The 24,426-nt window shown below is 44.2% G+C and overlaps 1 protein-coding gene across 1 annotated transcript in view; it reads left to right on the top strand.

The window, feature by feature from the left end:
* Nucleotides 1-6,163: 6,163 nt before the first annotated feature.
* Nucleotides 6,164-24,426, top strand: part of TTC39C (tetratricopeptide repeat domain 39C) — a 110,080-nt gene continuing 91,817 nt past the window's right edge. Inside the window, exon 1 of the mRNA XM_055324096.1 lies at nucleotides 6,164-6,445. Coding sequence (XP_055180071.1) covers nucleotides 6,285-6,445 — 161 coding nt within the window. The 5' untranslated portion in view covers nucleotides 6,164-6,284. The remainder of the gene's footprint in view (nucleotides 6,446-24,426) is intronic.

Here is a 24,426-nt window from a genome sequence, read left to right as displayed (position 1 = left end):
TAATCATAGTGTCAAGATAATTTAAAAAAATTTTTTTATGATAGTCACAGAGAGAGAGAGAGAGAGAGAGAGGCAGAGACACAGGCAGAGGGAGAAGCAGGCTCCATGCACTGGGAGCCCGACGTGGGATTCAATCCTGGGTCTCCAGGATCGCGCCCTGGGCCAAAGGCAGGCGCTAAACTGCTGCGCCACCCAGGGATCCCAAGATAAATTTCTAAAAGATTCTATTTACTTAAGAGAGAGGGCACACTGGACCTTGGGGGAGGGGCAGAAGGAGAAGCAGATTTCCTCTTGAGCAGGGAGCCTGCCATGGGGCTCCATCCCAGGACCCCACAATCATGACCTGAGCCAAAGGCAGACACACTTAACCCACTGAGCCACCCAGGTGCCCTGATAAGTTTGATTTTATATACTCCAGAAGAAAATCCACCAGTGCACTAAATGAAACCTCCTTCTGACACCTTTCCCTGCCTTCATCCATTAGCCCAGAGCTCATTTGTTTCCCACTCAGGGACTCAACAGACCCAGACCTTGAAACGAGAGACAATATCTTCCTTTACAGAGCAGCAATCAGTGGACAGGAAGTCATGGACTCACTAGAGGCTACAAAATGTGCAAATCATGAGAAGGTACTAAGGGAGATGGAGATTTTATTATTTCTGTAAAGAGCAGGGAGGGTGGTAGACCTGGGGAGCAGCAAATATTAGTGAAAAGCAAGGAGGCAGGTTAAAGGCAAGGGAGACAGAAAGAAATACAAAATAATGGGAAGGGAGAAAGAGAGGGAAAGAGAGAGAGAACCTCTGTGAAGACCAAGAGAGGGGCAGCCCAGGTGGCTCAGCGGGTTGGCACCTGCCTTTGGCCCAGGGCATGATCCTGGAGATCCAGAATTGAGTCCTGCATCGGGCTCCCTGCAGGGAGCCTGCTTCTCCCTCTGCCTGTGTCTCTGCCTCTCTTTCTCTCTGTCTCTCATGAATTAAAAAAAAAAAAAAAAGACCAAGAGAGGAGTTGTACTCCCACTCCAACACATCCCCGTTGGGGACCTGGGCAGGGGGCCTCCCTGCTTGAGCTGCCTGGGGGAAGGAAGCAAGTAGAGGAGGGTTATGATGTCTTCCCCAGTCATGCCCCGGGATCGATGCAGCAGCAGAGCAATGTAAACACTTGCTTAAGCCTATACTTTATCTATTGGGTATTGGGTTTGGGGACAACAAAATGAAAAGGTACCCAGTCCTGAAGGGGATTGGTGGCCACCACTATTGTGGTCTGCAGGGTGGCATGAGTGTCCTGTCTCCCCCCTGCTGGAGAAACAGCCAAGTGCATCCCCTAGGGTCTACCACAACCTCCTCTCCTTAGAGGCCAGTCAGCGGCCCATCTATGAGTAGCAAAGGATGGAACCTGCTCTACAGTTTTACATGCCAGCCCTTGACCTGATGGGCTTCCTAATTAAAAGCAGTTAACTAAGTCTTCCCTCACCTTCAGTAAGTGAGTGGTAGGGCTGATTTAATCGCAAAGCTGGCCTAACATGAAAATGCAGTGACATTAATTTCCCAGCTCTCCTCCACTTTAGAATTCCAGACCTTCTGGAACCTAATCTATTTCAACTGATGGTGCAGGTTTACAGAAAGATATATCAAAGCACGATTACTAACACTACTAAGAAATGTTAATATGACCGAAGCACATACAACAAGATTTCTAAAGGTAGTGTATTCTCTAAATGCATTTGCAACATAATTCTGAAAACTCAAAACATGCTTAGGAAGACAAGGACAGGGAATGTTCTTAGTTGTCCCTCTAATGTCCATTTCCTACTTTCCTGTTCCTGGTAAACCTAGAATTTCCCAGCCATGGCATTTGAGGGAAATGGGTTCCACCTCCCAGATCCTGGGGCAGGCTCTGATTGGCTTAGTGGGTCATAAGGGACCACCTGCTAACCACATTGGTTCAAGAACAAGCTCCTGGGGGTGCCTTGGTGGCTGAGTCAGTTGAGCTTGAGCATCTGACTTGATTTTGACTCAGGTCATGATCTCAGAAGTCCTGGAATGCAGCCCCGGGTCCCCAGATCAGTCTCCACACTCAACAGGGAGTCTGCTTGCTCCTCCCCACTGCTTTCTCTCTCTTTCCCTCTCCCTCTCAAATAAATAAATAAATCTTAAAAAAAAAAAAAAAAAGAATGAAAAAAGAATGAGCACCTGGCTACAACCTGGCCACTGAAAGCCAATGAGATTCAATTAGGGGGATTTTGATTAAGCATTGAAAATGCAATGTCTTGCATTTTCATGCAAAAAAGCAAACAGGTAGCCCTGAAAAACTTCCAGTTGTTTGGGGACCAGGAGAGAAGGATCTATCTAAGAATAGACCCATCAAGCACCCAAGTAACAGAACCTCAGGGTGGAAAGATGGAGAAACTGGGTGCAAGTCACAGTTTTGCAGCCCTGGTCCAGCCTCATTTTGGGAAATCCCCTTCCTGAACCAATGAATTTACTTCTTCTGGGCCATTTGGGTCAGATTTTTGTTACTTGCAACTAATATGTCTTAACTTAAAAAAAAAATCTACCATGTAAAAAGTAAGACACATCCAAACTTTTCACTAATCGGTTAGACTTGGGGTTTCAATTTCACAATGAAATCTCATGGAGAACCACAAAATACTGACAATACCCACAAGAGGTATGTAGAAAGGAAATCGGGTTCTTCCTCCATTTAAGAGCTTTTCTTTTCCTCTCCCTCTCTCTCCTTTTCTCCTTCCTTCTGCCAAAGGGAACACCGGGTAAATCCTATTAGGCTGCAGCCAAGTGCACTGAAGACTGCCTTAGTGCTACAAAAGGGTGCTAAGAATCTCAGCATTTCAAGTGTGTGGTGCCCTAACGTGTTGGCAATCTAGATTTTCCTTCCTTTTGTAGGTAATATACACCGTGACCTCTTAAATATCCATCATTATCTGCCATTGTTATCTAGTGAAGAAAACACGGTCAACTGCCATTCCCTGCCTACCAGGTAAACCGTGGGCAGGTGTCACTGCCAACAACTACAGCTGTCACAGGTCTAATTACTGATTCATGTATTGCTTCTCTTCCGGGTCATGAGGCCCATTTTGAATCCTCTTTGTATCCCTCATTGCAGAGCAAATATTTGAAAATGTCCATTCAAGATGCTGCTGCTAATCTAATTGTGGCATTTGGTTAGATCCAATTTGGCACATAATCCGGTGTAAATTACACGGCGGAATTATCTCTAACCTTATCACCTATTATGGGGTGCTGGGCAGTTGCACTGGATCTTGCTCCAATTGTTCAACAGCTAAACTTCACTAAGTCTGCGTAACCATTTGTGCTAAGTTTCTGAGACAGGTTGCTTTGATTTTATTCATTCCCATCCCCCATTCTGAGCTGCAGGGCCCCAGATACAACTTGTCAATGCCCATGGGGCCATCGATTCCTTGACTGTCCTCTTCAGAAGTAGGGACCTGGAGGATTGTGCTTGGCTGCCTTCTCCAGTTGGGGAGTACAGGCTATCTGCTAAGTTTGGTATGCCCTCTTGGCTTCTCTCCCTTGTTGACTAGATTGTTTCAGGATTAGGGGGTAGATGGATCCACAGATCCAAAGTTCAGTCAGCTTATAAGCACCGGGCATGTTGTCAGCTCTGGTTATGAATGGCAATGTGTGACCAAGGAACAATCTCTGGCAAGAGCCCCACGGCTGGTACAGTACCTAAGACACACACACACACACACACACACACACACACACACACATTTATTAAAGAACACGTGTGCATCTCTGTCACTCAGGATCCAGCACTCAGTGCTGACTCCGGGGAACTTAGAACCCTTAACATCCATTCTCATGATTAACATTGTTCAGGGGATCCCTGGGTGGCGCAGCGGTTTGGTGCCTGCCTTTGGCCCAGGGCGCGATCCTGGAGACCCGGGATCGAATCCCACGTCGGGCTCCCGGTGCATGGAGCCTGCTTCTCCCTCTGCCTGTGTCTCTGCCTCTCTCTCTCTCTCTCTCTGTGACTATCATAAAAAAATAAAACAAAAAAAAATTAAAAAAAAAAAAACATTGTTCAGACCCCAAGGCAATGTTACTTAGCTCTTGCTCAATGTCCTAATGACAAAGGTTACAGCCCATGAATGCCATGTAGATCTGTGGCACTGCTGATACTTGAATCTAACACTTTTAAATCCAGGAGTACTTGAAAAAAAAAAAAAAACCTGGCAAACCTATCGAGTCCCTTCAGATCACACGCATGCAGTGATTGCTCTATTACAAAGAATTGTTTCCGAGAGGTGAGAATCATCCATTTTCTTCCTTCTTTTGATGTTCCAATTTGCGGCTCCAGATGTACTCAAGAATTAGCATGGTGTTCTGGAGGCCTGGATGGCTCAGCAGCTCAGCGGTTGAGCATCTGCCTTCGGCTGAGGGTGTGATCCTGGGATCCGGGATCGAATCCCACATCAGGCTCCCTGTGAGGAGCCTGCTTCTTCCTCTGCCCATGTCTCTACTTCTCTGTCTTCCATGAATAAATAAATAAGATCCTAAAAAATAATTAGCATGGTGTTCTAACAAATAACAGCTAAGGAATGACAGCAGTTCACATTACTCTTAAGTTTGTATATATGAATGTTGGAAATGCTATATGAGTTTAGATATTCCTGTAAGGGATGGCACAAATCATAAGTGATAGCAATTTGAATGATGAGATAAAATTATTTTTTGAAATATCTTCTGTGATAATTCTTCATATTGATCTCATTATAATGCTGAATGTGAATGGGTTATCTCTAAACCCGAATATTGCTTTAATTTTTAAAAACAATGTCATTCGTAAGTGCTTCAGCAGAGCAATTTCTCCAAGCTGAAATTAATAAACCGCACTGTAAGAACTATAATGACTGAAGAGAAGTGGTCTGATTTGACATTAAGAACATAATCTTGGGGCACTTGGGTGTCTCAGTGGTTGAGAGTGTGCCTTTGGCTCAGGGTGTGATATCCAGGTTCTGGGATTGAGTCCTGAATCCGGCTCCCCGCAAGGAGCCCGCTTCTCTCTCTCTCTCTGTGTCTCTCATGAATAAATAAATAAAATAAATCTTCAAAAAAAAAAAAAGAGAACATAATCTTGATTGTCACAATATATTTAATGATTTTGCTAAAGTCGAAAAATAAAAATTTATGGAAAAACATAAAAATTACTTGCGAATTGTTTGTCTCCATAATATTACTCACTCAGACATTACCAGCCCATCATTAGAACAGTCACACATATACAATAATGACTGCGTTCTGTCATTTTTGACATTTTACTGATATTCAGTGCTGTAATAATCCTAGCTTCCTCCTTATTTTTCTGTTTCAATGCTGTGAAAGCATCATCGTCAGGGTGATAACAGAAAACACTTGAGCTTAATTTATAAACTTTGAATATTTAGGTATCTGCCACGTGGGCCTCCATTTGTCCTCTTGCCCCCATCGGGCAAAGAGGCTGGTGGGGACTGGAGAGGCTGAGTACCAGGATCAGGGATCCTCCGGGCTCCAGCTCCCAGCGCGGGCATCCCTGCGGCCGTCCGACAGGTGCCCCCGGGCCCCGCCCCCGCCGCCCACCTCCTCGGGGATTGGCTACCTCGGCCAGGGGGCGGGCCCAAGGTCGGGATTAAGTCGGGGGTCGCGCGCGCGGGCTGCTCTGCGTTTCAGGCGCCGGGGGCCGGGCCCGCCCGGGGGCCTCCAGCCGCTGCGCCCCAGGCGGGGTTCCCTGCCCCCTTTTCGAAACCGCTCGCCCCCCCCGCGACCCCAGGTCCGGCTCTTTTGGAGGAGAGAGTCAAAGCCCGGGCCTCCGGGCCTCGCGAGTGCCCCGGGCGGCCGGGCAGGGGCTGCGGGGTGGCGGGGACCCAAAGGGCGCGCGGGGGCTGCAGGCACCGGGGCGGCGGCCGCTCGGGCCCGGGCTCAGCGGGGGGGTGGGCTGGGGTGGGGGGGGACACCCGGAAACGGATTCCACTTGGGTGGCCGCGCCAGGGGGGCGTCTCGGGGGCAGCGGGCGGCGCAGGCGGCCGGGCGCTGCTGAGTAATCCCCGCGGCGGCGGGAGGTGGCGGCCGGGCGCTCACGTCCCCCGCCGCGCCGCCGCCCGCCCGGCTCCGCCCCCTCCGCGCCCCGCCCCGCCCCGCGCCGCGCCGCCCCTCCCCCCGCTCGGCTGCGAGGCGCTCGGGGCAGGTAGAGCGGGCTCCGGGCGCGCGGGGCCCAGCAGCTGCCGCCCCACCTCGCCTCGGCCCAGCGCACAGCCTCGCGCGCCCATGGCCGGCTCGGAGCAGCAGCGGCCGCGGCGGCAGGACGACGGGGACTCGGCGGCGGCGGCGGCGGCGCCCCTGCAGGACGCGGAGCTGGCCCTGGCCGGCATCAACATGCTGCTCAACAACGGCTTCAGGGAGTCGGACCAGCTTTTCAAGCAATACAGGTGACCGACGCGCCCCGCTCCTGCGGCCCGGCCGCGCGCCCCCGGGGCTGGCCCGCGCGCTGCGCTCCGCCGCGGGCCCCGGAACCCTCCTCCCCCTCCCGTGGGTCGCCGAGCCCCGGCCCCGGTGCCCGGGTCGCCTCCCTCGGCCTGCGCTGCAGCCGGCGCTCCTGCGCCTTTGTCACATCGCTCCTTTGCTCCCGCGTTCGGCTGTCCTTTCCCTCCGCGGACCGCCACCCGCCCTCCCCGAGCTCCCGAGAGGGGCGCCCGGAGCTTGTCCGCGCCTGTCCCGCGGGTCCGCCTTTCCGCCGCCGGCTCCGAAGCCCGTTGGTTTTGGGACCTGGGACCGGATGCGATTAGGGGCAGCCGGGAGCCTCCGACTCGCGGGGCTGTGCCCGAGCAGCCTTTTGTGACACGGAGCACCCCAGCTGCGTCGTGCCCGTGTCTTGTGCCTCGCATTACTTTGCATCGTTGGTGCATTCTTCGGCGCTTTTCTTGTTTGAAAACAGATCTGTGTAATTGCCTTGTAGTGCAGGAATTAAAAAGGAAACTGAGTCGAACTCGGCTTGCTCACCTCTCTCCTCCTGCCTGTCTTCTAGAACTCAGTCCTTAAAATGAGTTCCTCCTAATGCCTTTCAAGAGAGTGCTTACTGTGGACTTCTCTAACTTAAAGAAGAAAATGGAGGGATTGTAAATACATGCAAGAGTGGAAGAACACGTGTGCTCAGTTAATTGCTTTTTAGAAATTCGGCTTTTTTTTTTAAAAAAAAAAAAAAAAAGGAAACTGAAACCTGGTTATCTTTCTTCTGTGAGTGGGAGGAGCCTTCAGTTGCGCTGGGGACCAGAAGCATCTGCTTTCTGGTTTAGGAGACAAGTTTGTGATTTGCCCTTCCAATGTTGAGTCTCAGGGATGTTGATTAGCAACTTCCCCTTAGGTGTTTAACGGCCACATGCTTCACACTATTTAAGACCTGAATGATCTGGAAGGAATGTAGGGACTCGTGTGCGTCCGTGATCGAGAGAACCACAGTTTGTAAAGAATTGGAAGAGGGATAGGTGGAGACCCCTGATTCTTTCCGGATTCAAAGATTGGCGGTTCTACAGTTGGAGCTTTTCACTTTTTAATGCAAAGCAAATATCTCACAACTATAAACGTTTCACTAAAGACAGTTTACTCTTGTTATTTTTTTTAAAAGATTCTATTTATTTATTCATGAGAGACAGAGAGGCAGAGACATAGACAGAGGGAGAAGCAGGCTCCCCTTGGGGTACCAGCACCTCGGATGACGACCTGAGCCGAAGGCAGACACTCAACTACTGAGCCACCCAAGTGTCCCTACTCTTAATTCAGTTTTTATTAAAAAAAAAAAAAAAAACAAAAACAAAAAACCTAAAAATGGAAACAGCCTTATCAGGCCATTTTATTTTTAAAGCCTACCAGTCTGATTTCAGTCTAAAAATGTACTTTAGTGTGTAAAGAGTAGATTTGCGTGTTAAGAGTAGAGGGAGAGGGAGGTGTCCAGGGAGAATTTACACTATATAGACAGGAACTGTCTACTTGTATGTGTGTGTGTGTGTGTGTCTGTTTAAGATTTATTTATTTTAGGGAGCTCGGGCAAGTGCTTGAGTTGGTGGGGAAGGGACAGAGGGAGAAGCAGACTCCTCACTGAGCAGGGCACCCAAGATGTGTGGCTCAATCCCACATAGCCTGAGATCACTTGCCTTTTGAGAATAAAAAAGGAAATAAACTATTGTAGTATCTGTTTTCTGCCAGACACAGTGTTAGGCACACCGTTATATTCTGACTATTCTAGTGATGACAAGAGTGAGCTGTATTTTTATCATGATAATTTTATAGCAGGGGGCTTGAATCTTGTGTTTATGTGCCTGGCCCAGGATACTGCACAGCAGTTCTAAATCAGGGCTCTTTTCATTATCTCATTTTGCCTGTCTCACTAGAATTATTATACAGTTGACCCTTAACATAAGTTTGAACTGCATGGATCTACTTGCATGTGGATTTTTTTAAATGGTACTATAAATATATTTTTACATCTTTGTGATTTTCTTAAGTTTTTCCTGTAGCTTACTTTATTACAGGAAAACAGTATGTAATACATACAACATACAAAATACTGACTGTCAATAGGGCTTCTGGTCAATAGTTGGCTACTAGCAGTTAAGTTTTTGGGGAGTCAGAAGTAACATATGGATGATGCCCCCAACCCCCACATTGTTCAACTGTATCTTGCGATTGGCCCTCTGACCTTATTTTCTGACAATTGAAGCTTTAAGGGATAGACCGTAGTAGCATTATGCCATCAGCTTTCCCTTGATCCATCTAATTTGTGATGTGGGAAGGCCTCGCATTCTTGTCATCTCCTAAATGTGCTGCTGATCCATACTTTGGAAACATAACTGAGTAGAGGTGTATTTGCAGACCAGAGTCCTATAACAAGGGTTGCAGTTGTAGTTTTGCCACTTGTGTAGCTGCTGACTTTGGTTACTCAAAATTTGCTTCCTTGCTCATACAATGGGAGTAGCATACATCATAATGTGACTGTTAGGATTAAAAGAGATAATCCGCGATGGCTAGCACAACGTAAGCACTCAGTAAACACTAGCTAGCTGTATATTTGATGTTTTCCCTATTGTTGTGCTTTCTTCTTGATGGCATAGTTTGAGTAGAAGGAAAAAAACCTCCTGTATGCAGGTAGCTGTAATATATATGTGTATAAAATATTTTATTTATTAATGAGAGACACAGAAAGAGACACAGGCAAAGGGAGAACCAGGCTCCCTGTGGGGATCCCGATGCGGGACTCTATCCCAGGACCCCAGGATCATAGCTGAGCCAAAGGCAAACGCTCAACCGCTGAGCTGCCCAGCTGTCCCAGCATTTATAGCATTATATTTAAGGTTAGCCTTACATACTGCATATGAAAGATTTAGAGTCTGTTATGTATTGGGAAACTTGTCTTCTGTTCTAGAGTTGAATGGTCTGCTGGGAAACTTAGAAGTGACTTTATAATAAGTACTCCAGGAACACCTCCAACTCTGTTTACAGAAGAGAAAGCTAAAAAAAAAAAAAAAAAAAAAAAAAAAAAGCTATTGGTTTTCTCCTTTCTTAGGACTGTTTTGTCATGGAAGACCATCCTTACCCTGCTAGCAAACCTTCTGGAATCTTATCCGTTATAGTTTGACAATAGAAACATATTGCATCTAGTGTAACAATAACATTTTTATTAAAGCAAGAAGGTCATTTTCTCATGTCACAATGATAAAAGTTTGATCAACAGCTATGGAATGAGGAGAAATGGTTACTTCATAGAAACCTATCACGAAGGCCATTCAGAATTAATGGAAAAGCTGGATTGTGTAATTTAGATATCCTATATATAGGAAGTAGAAATATATGCATAGGGGAGTATTTCTTTTGAGCTCTAAGAGGCCCTGTAGTTGGGATTTCAGAATGTGTCACTTCTGTTGTAACTATAGTAATAATGTAATAATAACCAGATGTTCTGTTGTTGGTGCTGAGACCCTGTCATGCACTTGGGGATGTATTCCCAGAGGTTGAGACAGATGGATGCTGTGATGAGGCCTTTTTTGCTTTGAGCCTAAGGGCATAACTTTGTACCTTCATGATACCACCTGAAATTAAATTCCTATTGTTGATATTTGGGTTTAGTGACTTAATGTGGCAATGCTCACTCCCTCACTCACCCCCCAACACTAACTGATGGTCACATGTGTGACAGAGGCTCAGAGCTTTAGGTACTTGGACACACAATAAAATAGGTGATAGTTACATGCACAAGAAAAGATACTAGATTTCAGATGTGGCGGTGTAGGTACAGTTGGCAGTGGTATGGAGGCTGGGAGACGTACCCATGGCCCACCATGACCTATAGGAGTAGAGGGCAACAACTTGTAATTCAATACAAAGGAAACTTGTGGAGGAAATATCTGATTATCATGATGGGGGAGGAGTTGGGAGGGGTATGTGACAGGTGGTGGGGCGGAAATGAAGTCTAGGAAACAGTGAAAAACCCACATGGAGCTACGAAATGGCATCTGGAGAGGCAAAATGAGTGAGCACTGCAAGCTGATCAGTGTGATTAGGTTGTCCTGTTTGATGGCTTATTCCATGCTTGGTATTTTCTTGGATCACTGGTTGGTCTGTGTTTCCTGTGAGTCAGTGCTGCTTTTTGGGGTTACTTTGCTGCTGGTTGTCCAGTCAACTCACATTTTATGCTGACCATGCTCCTCACCGTGGCCCTCACATCCATAGTTAACTCTTGGTGCCATTGTCTCTTTTTGGCTTGCAACATTACTTTTTTAATTGGAGGACCATCAGGAGAGGTGAAGCACATTGAGGTAGGAAGACAGGAGGTATCTGGAGGTCCTGGCCAAAATGAAATTTGTTGTTCTTGTTTCCCAGGCCGGACATTTATCTCCCTCCTCCCCTTGGTACCACTATCTCTACGTCCTGTTTTAACTCCTGGTGTTTGTTCCTTCTGACCTTAAATCACCTGCAGTTCTTACCTTGCCGACACTACCACCAATTTCTGGCTGTAGATGTTATTAAAAAGTCATATTAAAAAAATCATTGTCAACTAAAACAAGCATATAGTGGTTATAAGGGATATTCATTGAGGATAAATATGCATACTTAAATATGGGATTTACTATAGAATTAGTAAATAGTTGGTATTATGGGTTACATTTTTCTTTTCCATTTTAAATTCTAAAAAATGACAAACTTAATAAAAACAAAAGGCGAGAAAAATGCACAGCAGGTAATGTTTATGTTTAAGGTGAAAGTATGGATTCTAGATTATTTAGCACAGTTTATGGCACATATAACAAAACCATATGCCATGCGTCTTACTTGTGCACATAAGGTTTACAGAGCTAGTCATGTCATAGAGATGGCGTAGTATAATCCAGAGGTTGCAAATGATGGCTCATGGGCCCAATATGTCCGTTTTTATAAATAAAGTTTTATTGGGATACAGTTACTCTCACTTGATTACATACCTTTTCTGTAGTTGTTGTACAATACAGAAACAGTAATGAATAGCTGTGACAAACCACATAGCCTACAAAGCCTGAAATATTTACTCCTTGATCCTTTACAGAAAAAAATTTATTGACCCCTGGTACAAACCAGAGTTCTGTCTGGAAAGACTCAAAAGGCATGTGGAAGAGACCTGGGCCAGTAGGTGCTTGAGCCTAAAACTGTGGGTACTTTAGAGGACAGGAAGAGCTTGTAGGCCACCTGTATTTTCCGCATGGTCTGGCTATTCCCAGACAGCAGCATGTCTGTGCCTTGCCATTGGAGTTTATGGATAGTCCGTAGATGCAGAAATGCAAGAAAAGGAGAAGCAGTGAAAAGCAGAAATGGTGTAAGGGAACGGGCAGGAAAAATAGGAAACTCCTCTGTTGCCTTTTTCCATCCTTCTAAACTTAGGGTTGGGTTTGTTAAAAAAAATATATATAGATAGATTTTTCCCCCCAATTATTGCACTTTCTGGAAAGATCCCAATTAACCATTATAGATTCATTTTGTTTAATTGGTATTATTTTTTTAAAAAAAGCCTCTAGACTAATGGGAGAGTTTATATACAAGAAATTAACAGGGAAAAAAAGGGGGATATGTATACCGCGGTGTGTGTGTCCCCCTCCATGTACTTGGAAGCACACAGTTAAAGATGTGAGCCCTTAAGACAATCTGTGTGCTCTGAGTTCTGCGTTAACAAGTAGTTCTGAGAGATTGCCTTCTTCCCTACCCTAGTTAGAGGACTTATACTGAGAGAAATGAGGTTTTGATGAAGTAAGAAAACACAAAGGGGGAGACCAAGAATACTGAGGCACAGAACACTTCCTGTTCTAGTTACATGAAACCACTTGGAGATCCCCAGACACATCATCACATTTCAGGGGTCTAGACCTTTTTGCTCAGGCTGTTTTAACTCTGTTTTTGCACCCTGATCTCTTTTGCCAAGGTCACTCTCCTCCTTCCCCTGCATTAGCTGTGGGACTCTATAAAGGCTAATTCTGAGAAGGGCTTGAGGAGAAGAGTATAAAGGATGTACAGAAAGTAGATGGCTGTGCTGCAGAGAATTTTCTTGTTATTTCAAAACTGCCTAGTGCTGGGGGTTGGGGTGGGTGGGAGGAACTTCTCTCTTTTGTGGACCTGTCCCACCACTTAGTCTGTTCCCTGAATCCTTAGTATGCTGTTCAACCAGCACACAGGTTCAAGTTGAGGTTGAATTACCTTTGTGGCAAACCTGGGAACATAATCACCACTGAAACCCTTTTTCTGATGGGGGAAATGCATTCCAGTTTTTAAATATATGACTTTCCCTATATTTAAAAAAATTGAGATATAATTGATATAGATGTTTCATGTATACAACATAAATGATTTATATCTATTGTGAAATAATCACTACAAGTCTAGTTGACATCCCTCACCATAGATAGTTACAAAAACATAGTTTTCTATAAAACTACCCATAAATTTGCTGTGTCAGAAGAGAAAGTCCTGACTGCCTGGCAACTGATGTGGAGATTAAAATAGGGGCTTTTTTTTCCTTTTTTTTAAGATTTTATTTATTCATTTGAGACACAGAGAATGAGCAGAGGGGGAGAGGCAGAGGGAGAGGGAGAAGCAGACTCCCCGCTGAGCTGAGAGCCCAGCACATGGCTCAGTCTTAGGACACAGAGATCGCAACCTGAGCTAAAGGCAGACGCTTAACTGAACCGTCCAGGAGCCTGGGAAATAGGGGCTTTTTTTCAAGTGTAAAGGTGGTTGATGGTTTGCTGTCTTGGTCGTTTCCTTAGCTGGCGTGGCTTTCTCCACCTCTTCCTTCTTGCTCAAGGATTTCAGTACATAAGAAATATATATCTACAACAGATAGTTACTCCTGTCTTCCAGGAAGATGATCTGTGGTTACAGAGAAAACCCCTGCACAGTGTCTACCGTGTGTGAGACACAAAGGTGAGAAGCAAGTCCTTCGAGGCAGTATTGTCTACTTGATATCTTTCAGTCTGCCTCAGAAATGGTCACTTGAACACGTCGTTTTGTCCACAGCTGTACTGTCTGTGAAATCACTGGCTTAGGTGACTGACTTTTCCTAATACACGTCAAAATAAGCACATAATGGTAAATAGTAGTTGGTGTTTACTGGTGCCAGGGGCACACCAGCACTTCCAGAATGTTCATCTTTATTTTCTCCTCCCTCAGCTCTGTGAGGAGAGGGTGCTCTTGTTATCTCCCTCTCACAGGGGGTGAAGGGGAAGCACAGTTGCATTGAATGACCTGCCCAAGTTTTCAGAGTTAAGCGGAAGAGCTGGGTGTGAACCCAGGCCAGCGGACTCCAGAGTCCGTGTGTTTCACCCCTACACTATAGTACCGCTCTTCTATAACTTTCACAATATGAGAAGTTGACCTGTGTGCTGCTAAAGTCATTTTGGGGTGAGATCCCAGCAATCTGCTAACAATACCCTAACACCCAGAGGCCACCTGATAAGCCGCCAGGGAGTTGGCCTTTGGGGAAGAAGTCTCCCAGAGCTTTGGGCACTCATTCTAAAATAAGGGTCCCCGCTTGACATAGGATGTCCTGTGATCTGACCTGTCTGCTTCTCTGACTCTTCCTTTGTTTCCTTCCCACTGGTCCTGCTGGGGTATTTTGCATCAGTTAACTTGTTCTGACTTCTCCAAGGTATTAAGGGGCCTCAGTGGCCCTGTGGGCTCTTTCTGTCCCTTTTTCTAGCACTGGTGATGTTTGCATGTTGTGTACACGACTGCCTCTCTGTAGGAGTGAACTGAGATTGTAAAGATAGGTGGATCTCCTGATCAGGGGTTCCTGGCCTTCCTGAGGTCACTGGAGTCATGTGAGGCCCAAGAGATCTTAGGGGGATATAAGCACTCCTTTATTTGCCAGTCAGCAAGTATAGCCCAGGGGCAGTGCCCTTTCAGAGCTCTGGAAGCTGGATTATTCATCCTCCCTCAGCATGCTGATGTGTGCCAGGTATGTCTCTTGAGCCAGTGGCAGTGCTCCAGTGTGACCCCAGAATTGATGCTCTGCTTCTCAGAACCAGGTAACAGAACTGTCTGGCTCTCAGCCTCTTCCCTTTGGTGCATCCAGGCTGCCCGGTGTTCATTGTGGGGCAGTGGGGAGCAAAGCTGTCACTGAGTACATGCTAGTTCTAACAGATGCAATCAGAGGGATTGCAGAGTGATTTGACAAAGTCTCTTGCTTCTGAAGTGGTCACAGGTAGTCCCCCTGGCAGTGACAACTCTGGGGATCTCAGTCCTTTGAGTGAGCTGCCCTCTGCTCAGCGTTGTGTGTGGCTGAGAGGCAGCCTACCCTAACTGGCCTGTCCTTTGTTGTCTTTTATTGGTCACCTACAGGGCTCTTGGCTCCCCCTGGGTGGTGGTGGCATGCCACGTTCTGGTGTTATTTGCCTCTTTGGCATGAGAAGGCAGAAACCTAGCTTCCCTACTCCAAAATCCCTGTCCTGCATTTCAGGAAGAACTGTATTTGGAAAAACTTGGTGGCTGTGAGGGGAAGCAGTCTAGAGCAGGGACTCTCAACGGTATCAGATCTCATGGCCTCTTTTTATGATCCTAAAATAAAATCGACAGGTGATAGGACCTGCTCACACAATGTTTAAAACGGTCCATGGAATGCCCACATGCTATTATTATAAAGGAGAAGTAAAAAGAAATTCAAAAAAAGGAAACTACGTACATTCCAAAAAGTGCATGCTCAGTACACCTTCACCAGATGATAAAGTAGTTAAGTGCTTGCACCTGGGTGTAATGAATAAATTTGGATTTAGGAAAAGATCAAAAGCCATTCCATACTAGAAAAATGAGAGAGCAGGTGCACTTTGAAATAAAAGAAGTAATAGACCAGACTTCTCTGTATATGTTAAGAGAAAGTGGGGAAATACCTCAGCTGAAGTAGGGATAATATGCCAAGGCTAAGCACTGTTGAAGTCGTGCAAATGAGGAAGGGTGACATTTTTGCAGTGAGCCAGGCCGCCCGAGTCAGGGCATCAGAATAATTAGCTTCCGGCATTAGGACGGGGGATGTGTGCTGACAACGTGTCTTAGAAAATAGGTCTCCCGTCTTTAAATCCTTCACCAAGCCAAGTACTTTGGAGACCAAAACCTTTAACAGAGGTCCGGGATTAGAGGATAAATTTAAAAAGCTTATAGGGAAGTTGGGGTGAGGGTGGTGCGTATTCCCTGAGGATAGTATCAGAGTAGGGTGGAAAAATTAGAATAAAACCCCAAAATATTTCTATATACAGTCTTTGTGATAAATCTCAGTATGTTACAAATTCTTAAAATAGGATGACAAAAATCAAATATGTTAATGAAAATAATTGGTATCTAGTATTTCCTGACCCTTCAAAAAATGTTTGGCTTTAAATATATTTAGGGGAGCTTTCAATATCCCTGTTCATTTGGCCTGTGGTAGCTGCACACGCAGGCTAGTGGAGGTGTTGCAAGCCAGCAGTTCTAGTAGCACAGCAGTGTTACCGCTGGTGATGTAACTCTCTAAAATTGTGAACGAATCTTAATAAGGGGTATATTTAAACAGTGCCAGCCTGACTTTGTACTTCTGCGCCGATGAAAGTAGGGTTCAGAAGTTGTGCGGGACATGGGGCAATATGCAGGAGTCTCCCACATTGCAGGCTGCCCCGCATCCACGGCCTGTTCTGCCACTGTCATTGTGTCATCCCCAGATGGCCCCGTGGATTTCCCAAACCCCTCCATGGAGAGGCACTGAGTGGGGGCATGAGGCTCAAGACCAGGCTGGGGTGTGGAGCTGGAACCCTGGGGCCCCAGGAAGTAGCACAGGGTTGTGAGGCCTCTTTGCTGACAGCCGGAGGGGGGCTCCCCAGGCGGGTTGGCTGCCTCTGAAGGAGTGTGGTGGCGAAGGCAGGGCTTCCACTGCACCTGTGACCACGGGGACCCAGGCAGGGCCCAGGGTTCCTCCAGTGCTGGATCCCAGGGATTACTGTTCCTACACACCGGATTTTCCAGGTCTCTCTCCCCCCCCCCCCCCTCACATAAGCACATGCACGCACCCATGCACATGCCTGTTTCTAGGGCCCAGAGAGCTCCAGGAAGAGATCTTAGCACTGGTTCTTCTGTCTCTTTCCCTGTGGGTGTGCAGAACCTGTGGCACCCCTTCACTGTGGGGCCAGCTTGCAGGACCTGTGTCTTTCCAGCCTTAGGCGACTTGATTTCAGAGCCCTAGTCTGTCTGTTCTGTCCCCACCCAGGTCTTCCTAATTTTTAATCTCCAAGTATAAGCTGGCCCATGGTCCGCTTCCTTCCCCAGAAGTGAGCAAGCTTTTTACTAAGTAGGTCATTTACACACAGGCACAGAAGGCCCAAATCCCCAGGAGTCAGGATACAGTTACCCCAAAGTTCCATAGCCAAGGAGACCACAAAAGCGATTCTTCTGAAGTGGGAGGAAATTGGATGGGATGCTTCATGACAATTTTCTGTTCCATTGTACTTAGAAGCAGTGAGTAGAAAACACCCACACATACTGTTTAGCCTCTGATAGGGTGCCTCGATGCCCAGATGGAGAGTTCTCCCCACCCCCACTGTCAACCGTGACGTCAGCTGCATCCCATAATACATGTTGGTTCAGCGTGTGCCTCTGGGTTTGATGGCACCATCCTGTCCCTCGCTGTGTGTGGCTCAAGGGAAATAGGAGTCTGGGCATCCGTCTCTGGGTACCGACAGTTCATGGCCGTTATTGGGTGCTTTTCCCACTTTGGCCTTTTTGCCATCTAGGTAGAGGTCTTTTGCTTTGGCACTGGGCTTTCTTGCCTCCCCTGCGGCAGCCCTCCAGGCTTTACTTCATGTGGATTATTCAACCTTCACCAGATAAACAGACTTTTAAACGTTTGTATTTTTTCTCTTTATCACAAGTAAAAATTGTGGTGCTATCCTAACAGGACAGGAAATGAGGGAAAAGGATATTTCATATCTGAAACCAAGTTGAATTTGCTAAATGACAGAGATTCAGATTTTGAGAAACAACTGGACTAAAGTGTGGTGTCTTTAGGACTGTTCCCCGTATGTGAGTCCCTGTCAAGTGCTCACCCCCTCCTCCCCATTCTGAACAGTGAATTGCAAAAATCTCAAGGTATGTATTGTCAGTTGATCTCTGGAGCAAAGAAAGGACTTTATCTTTGCATCTTGTAAATCATGCTCACCCTCTTCTTGATGTTTATAAGAAGCAGGTTGAATTCAGCAGCATACCTGTGACTCCTGAACTGGCCAAAGTGAGCATGGGGCTGCTTTTTTGTAGGCCTGCAGTTGTTGGAGTAATTCTCCATTCCCACAAGGGGAGGGAGAGACAAAGGAGTGAAATTTCCAGACTACTTCTAATTAAGAACAATTTAACTCATTCCAGTTGGGAAGTGGGCATATTTAAAATGTAAATAAAACAAGTAAAAAGCAGTGTACCTTGGAAGACTAAGGAAATTACAAAGGATGTTAATTTCCTCCACATTATAGCAGAGTCTGCATTTTTTTAATTGGCTGGGAAGGAGTTTTGTCTCTACCTGGAATGCCATTTGCCTCAGCTGTAGATCCACATAGTTTTTGGACTGATGATTGACGAGACAATCATTACTTTGAATTATCAAAATTACACATTGAGTGAGGACTTATTCTTCTTGAAGTAGCACAGGAAAAAAAAAAGCGGGGGGCATGGGAGATGGGGAATGGCTGTCTAAAGTCATTTAGCCAAGTGTAAAGATTTATCATGTTGGAATTCTTAGAGATTCTTGTTCTGGTGAAATTGCTATTATAATGGCAGGAAATGAGAGAATGGTTTGGGTGTTTTTCTGTAGTCCTTGTGTGGCATCTCAGATCTGGGATTGGCTGATAAGAGAGAGTAGTTGTGTCTAGCTTGAAATTGTGAGCTTTTTCTCTTGATAAAACAATGTTGACGTTTATCTGAGTAAAATAAAACCAGACTTGATCAGAGAGCTTTCTGTGCTAGCCTAAATTTATAGTTAAGGGGCTTATGAATGATGAAGGAAACACGAATAAATTTTCTTGACCTATACTCTTCTAAAAACTAAAGGAAAATACAGGTGCCTTGGTGAGAGACCCACACTTCCTTATGAAGTTTAGTCAGAACTGTTTACTAGGAACCAGTTTGCTGAAACTTCATTATGAAGAATGAGTCTCTAGTTTCCCTTTGAAATGTCTCTTAACTAAGTAATAGAGAAATATAAGATTTCTAACTGATCATACAAACAGTTCAAACAGTTTGAACTGTTTTTGTTTATTCTTCAGTTAAAGTATTCATGCAGTTTGTGGACTATTGCCACACATGATAAAGGGACCTCATTATAATTTACAGATGAAAAAATATGTTGAACAATTTTAAGAATAACCTCTGTGGAAGGGTTGGTTGGAAAGGCTTTTTAGGCAATTGATAAAATGTGTCTGGGTTATTTCTTTGTAAGTTGCTTATCAATGCTGGTCCACCTGCTTTTGGTATAGAATGGAGATGATTGAGTTACCTATTTGTGTGATTTAAGATAGAGCAGGAACTAACGGTAATGAGTTAGGAAGATATTTGATACACATTAATGACAGAATTAGGAAAACTAAAAAAAGTTGACTTTATTTAGCCTGAAGAGTTATTTTCAGAATATATCAGTAACTCTAAATGAGCATCAGGCCTTTAGCAATAAATGAATATGAATTAGCGAAGCTACAGAGGAATCAGAATGAAATTAAATGTATTACTGTCTTGTAATCATACAAGTCTTGGTCTTTGCTTGCATTACTGTGCAGGAAAAGAGTGGCAGTGAATGGTAATCAGGTAGGCAATCAATGCTTACTATTGCACACTGTGTCATGTGCATTTCATCCTTCTTCCCAATTATTTCCAGGGCCCTGAGGGTAAGTAGTAGTGTTATCACTTTGCATGTGACAACACGAAGAGTTATGGAACCCAAGTTAAAAACCATTGTGAGTGGAGGATCTGGTCCATCCCCACAGAGTATGCTTTGCCCCCACTTCCTCCAGAAGAATCCTCATGTTACTGTGTTTTGCATTGCCCAGCAGTATTGCAAGTCCCTTGTTTAGCTTGATGGTCTCCTGCACTTTTGGCCTTCTGGTGCTCCCAAGCTCATCACGAGGCACCACTTGAAACAAAGTTATACATGCCAGGAGTTTAGAAGGCCCTTTTCGCACCTGTTTTACTCATATCCTGAGTATCTCTTTCCATTCACTTCTCTTCATCATCCCCACCTCCTCCATCACCACCTAGTCTAAGCTACCTCTGATTTAGATCACTATAGTAGCCCAGCTACTTCGTCGTATCCCCTGTTCCTCCTTCACCCCATCACAGTGGTCTTTTCAGTGTGAGTCTAATTACGTTGCCTTTGTGGTAGGCTGAAAAATGGTCCTCCAAAAGAATTACCCACATCTTAATTCCTGGAACCTCAGAGTGTTACCTTGTAGTGCAGCCTCCAAGAAAAAGTCTTTGCAGATGTGATGAAGGTAGAGATTTAAGATGGGAAGACCATCCAGGTGGATCGCTAGTCCACCCAGATTACATAAGTGCACTCACACATACCCTTATAAGAGGGCGGCAGGGGGAGATTTTACACGCAGAAGGTGGTATGAAAATTGTGAAGGAAAAATTTGGAGATGCCGGTGTTAGGATTGGAGTTGGTGGCCGCCATTGGCCCAGGAATGCAGCAATCACCAGAAGCCATGGTAGTCAGGGAATGGATTCTCCCATAAAGCCTCCAGAGGGAGTGCAGCCCTGCCACCAGCTTATTTCAGCCCAGTGAAACTGATTTCAGGCTTCTGGCATCCAGAACTGGAAGAGAGAAATTTCTGTTGTTTTAGGGCACCAAGTTTGTGGTGATTTGTTACAGCAGCCCCAGGAAACTGGTACAGCCTACCACTGCTCTGAGGATTAGGACCAGAACCTCCATCAGTAAATCTGTGTTGTGGCTTGGCCCTGCATGGCTTGTCCCTTGTCCATCTATGGACTTATCTTTTTATTTTCTTCTATTTTAAAAATAATTTTGTTGTGTTCCTTATACGATATCACTGTACAAAGCCAAGTAAACTCATACTATAGACTCATAGCTTCTCTTTTTCATAGGACACTTTATATAAAAATGGAAAAGTGGGATGCCTGGGTGGCTCAGTGGTTGAGCCACCTGCCTTTGGCTCAGGTCGTGATCTCAGGGTCCTGGGATCGAGTCCCGTATCAGGCTCCCTGCAGGGAGCCTGCTTCACCCTCTGTGTATGTCTCTGCCTCTCTCTCTCTCTGTGTCTCTCATGAATAAATAAATAACATCTTAGAAAAAGTAAAATAGCTTTAAATTCACAGTGATTTTGGTCTTAAGAAGCTTTAGAATTTATAATAACTATTATTTAAAGTAGCAGTACTGTGGCCATTTATATCCTTCTATAGCCTTCTCTTATATTGTTGCACTCTTCCCTTACTCGTTGACCTTTAACCACTGTGATCATCTTTCAGATTCTCAAAGGTTCTCTTAAGAATCCTGTTCCTTTCCTCTGGTCTTCTTATCTCGGTTTGTAATTATACAGAGATAGCACTTGCTTTGCTTGGTACTGATACGCATGGGTTTCAGTTACCAGAGTTAGATTAAAGAAGACCTGATAACAGGGTTCAAATTTCAGTTACCCCAGTGTTTGAATTGTGAGTGATGATATTTACAAGCTGCTAGCTCTGCAGCCTGCCAGTCACCACAGGTGTGACAGGTACACATCGTGATCAGTGAACCGTATCATTTCTTCCACGGACTGCCTGTGATTGGTCATTGTGCTTCTTCAGTTCCCACACAGACTGCCAAGTGTGTCCTTGTGTGGCTGCCTTGTTTCATAGGGATAAACCCACGTAACATTTTACTAAAAAGGATAACAAAAAGAGGGAATTGGCCAACAAAGATGAAAGTGCAGCAAAAAGTGGTAATGTTGGAGTTGAAATGTGAATCAAACATAACTGGAGTTATGGAAGGAAAAGCTAAGGTTAGAATGTCCCTGACACCTTTTGAGAGAGGACATGTGCAGCCCTGGGTACCTAGTGAAGGCATTCTTTTGTTTTGTTTTTTTAAGATTTATTTATTGAGAGAGAGAGAGAGGGAGAGAGAGAGAGAAACAGAGCATGACTGGTGGGGGAGGGACAGAAGGAGAGGGAAAAGCAGACTCCCCACTGAGCAGGGAGCTGGTGCACGGCTCCATCTCAGGACTCTGGGATCATGATCTGAGCTGAAAGCAGATGCTTAACCCATTGAATCATCCAGCTACCCCTAGTGAAGGCATTCTTATCAACACAAAGGAGGAAAGTGATGTAAGGAAAAAGATGAAAATGTCCCAGGGTTGGTGATGCAGGCAAAAAATTTCACATTAAAGTCTCAGGTATTTCACAACAAAGATTAAACTGTTGGACACTGATTCACAGTAAGAAGTACGACAGTTCACCAAGGCATAGCAAAATGCTCAATGTGCCTCATAAGTTACAGGACAAGAAGGCAAATGCTGTTCACATATTCTTGATAGCTTTTTAAAGAGAAGTAAAGTACTTTAATGTTAGTGCCTATAAAATTATTAAATTACAGCCTATTAAATTAGTATTGCTGTTTATTTCTTTATATATTTGTAACTTTGACAGTTTTTAATGTTTTACAATTACTCTTTAATTACAAAACACAGGGAAAAACTTACCACTTTAACCATCTTTGAGTGTACAGCTTAGTGGTATTAAGTGCAGTTATGTTGTACAACTGTAACCACTCTCCATCTCCAGAACTTTTTTCATCTTCTAAACTCAAACTTTATATCCATTAAACATAACTCCCTGTTCCTTTTTCCCCTCAGCCCTGGCAGCCACCCTTCCACTTCTTGTCTCCCTGAATTTGACTACTCTCATACAGTATTTGTCCTTTAGTGACTGGCTTTTTTCACCTAGCATAATGTCCTCAAGAGTCATCCATGTTGTAGTATGCATCAGAATTTCCTTACTTTTAAGGCTGAATAATTTTCCATTGTGGGTATATGCTACATTTTGTATATACCTATATCATATGTATATGCCACATTCTGTATATCAATTCATCCATCGATGGATGCTTTGGTTGCTTCTACCTTTTGATTATTGTGAATAATGCTGCAAAAATATGGGCATACAAATGTCGCTTTGAGGTCCTGATTTGTTCTCTTGGGTATACACCCAGAAGTAGAATTTCTGGATCGTAGGATAATTCTATTCCTAGAACTGCTGTGTTTTTCATAGTGGCTGCCCCATTTTACATCCCCACCAACAGTGCCCAAGAACTCTCATTTCTCTGCATCTTTGCCAACTCTTGTTCTATCTTTTTTTGATAATAGCCATCTTAATATAAGGTGTAAGGTGGTATCTCATTTTAGCCTTGATTTGCATTTCTGTAGTGATTTCTATTGTTGAGCTTCTTTTCGAGTGCTTGTTGGTCATTTGTATATCTTCTTTGGAGAACTATCTATTCAAGTCCTTTGCCCATTTTTTAATCTGGCTGGGTTTTTGTTGTTGTTGAATTGTAGAAATTGTTTATATATTCTTGATATTAATTCTTATTAGCTCTGATTTGCAGGTATTTTCTCCTGATTGCAGCTTCCTTTTCACTCTGTTGATAGTGGCCTTTGATGGAAGAATGTTTAATTTTGGCATAGTCCAGTTTATTTTTTCTTTAATCACCTGTGCTTTTACTGTCACATTCAAGAAAACCTCGCCAAATCAAATGACATGAAGTTTTACCCCATTGTTTTTCTTTTAAGGATTTTATACTATTAGCTCTTAAACTTGTATCCATTTGAGTTAATTTCTGTGTATGACATAAGGTAAGCATTCAACTATGGGTTTTTTTTTTTGTTTTTTTTTTTTTTTTTGCATGTGGATGTCTAGTTTTTCCCAGTACTGAGTTTTGAAAACACTCTTTTCTGATTGTCATCCTTGTTGAAAATCATTTGACCATATATGGGAGGGTTTATTTCTGGGCTGTTTTATTACATTGGTCTATAAGTCTGTCATTGTGCCAGTATCATACTGTTTTCATTACTTTAGGTTTTAGGTTTGTAATAAGTTTCGGAATCAGGAAGTGTGAGACCTCCAACTTTATTCTTTTTCAAGATCATTTTGGCTATTCAGTATCCACTGCTTTTCCTTATGGATTTTAAGATGGATTTTTCTATTTCTTTGAAAAACATCATTGGGATTTTAATAGAGATTGCATTCAATTTGTAGATAGCTTCAAGTATATTTTAGTATATTTTAATCCATGCCTCAGGACACCTTTCCATTAATTGGTTGTCTTTGGGTTCTTTCAGAATGTTTTGTAGATTTTAGTATATAAGTCTTTGCCTCCTCAGTTAAGTTCGTTCCTAAATATCGTATTCTTTTTGATGCCATTCTAAGTGGAATTATTTTTGTAATATCCTTTTCAGATTGTTCATAGTTAATATATAGAAATGCAGCTGACTTTTATGTGTTGATTTGGTATCCAGATACCTTGCAGAATTTGTTTATTCTTACATTTTTGTGGTAATTTTGGGATTTTCTACGCATATGTCATATGTGAATAGAGATAATTTCCTATTTTGGGTGCCGTCTGGTAGGATGTTGGATATGTTGTTCAGTCTTTAACCATTGAGTAATATTTGCAATGGATTTAATGTTTTGATAAAACAAATTTAAAGGTTACAGCACAATTGTAATTTTTCTCATTTATTATTAAGATAACTGTGTAGTTTCAGCTTGCATGGTCCTTTTTGGGATGCTGCATGACCATGTAAAACAAGCACTCCCTTCATTCCCTAATAATACTTCCCTCCATTAGACTATGCTCCTTGAGATTAAGGACATTGTGTGATTTGCTCACTATTGTATTCCCAGCACCCAG

The sequence above is a fragment of the Nyctereutes procyonoides genome, unplaced genomic scaffold, assembly GCF_905146905.1.
Source record: "Nyctereutes procyonoides isolate TBG_1078 unplaced genomic scaffold, NYPRO_anot_genome, whole genome shotgun sequence".
NCBI lineage: Eukaryota > Metazoa > Chordata > Mammalia > Carnivora > Canidae > Nyctereutes > Nyctereutes procyonoides.
Note: the sequence above shows the minus strand (reverse complement) of the source record. Positions and strands in the feature narration are given on the sequence as shown.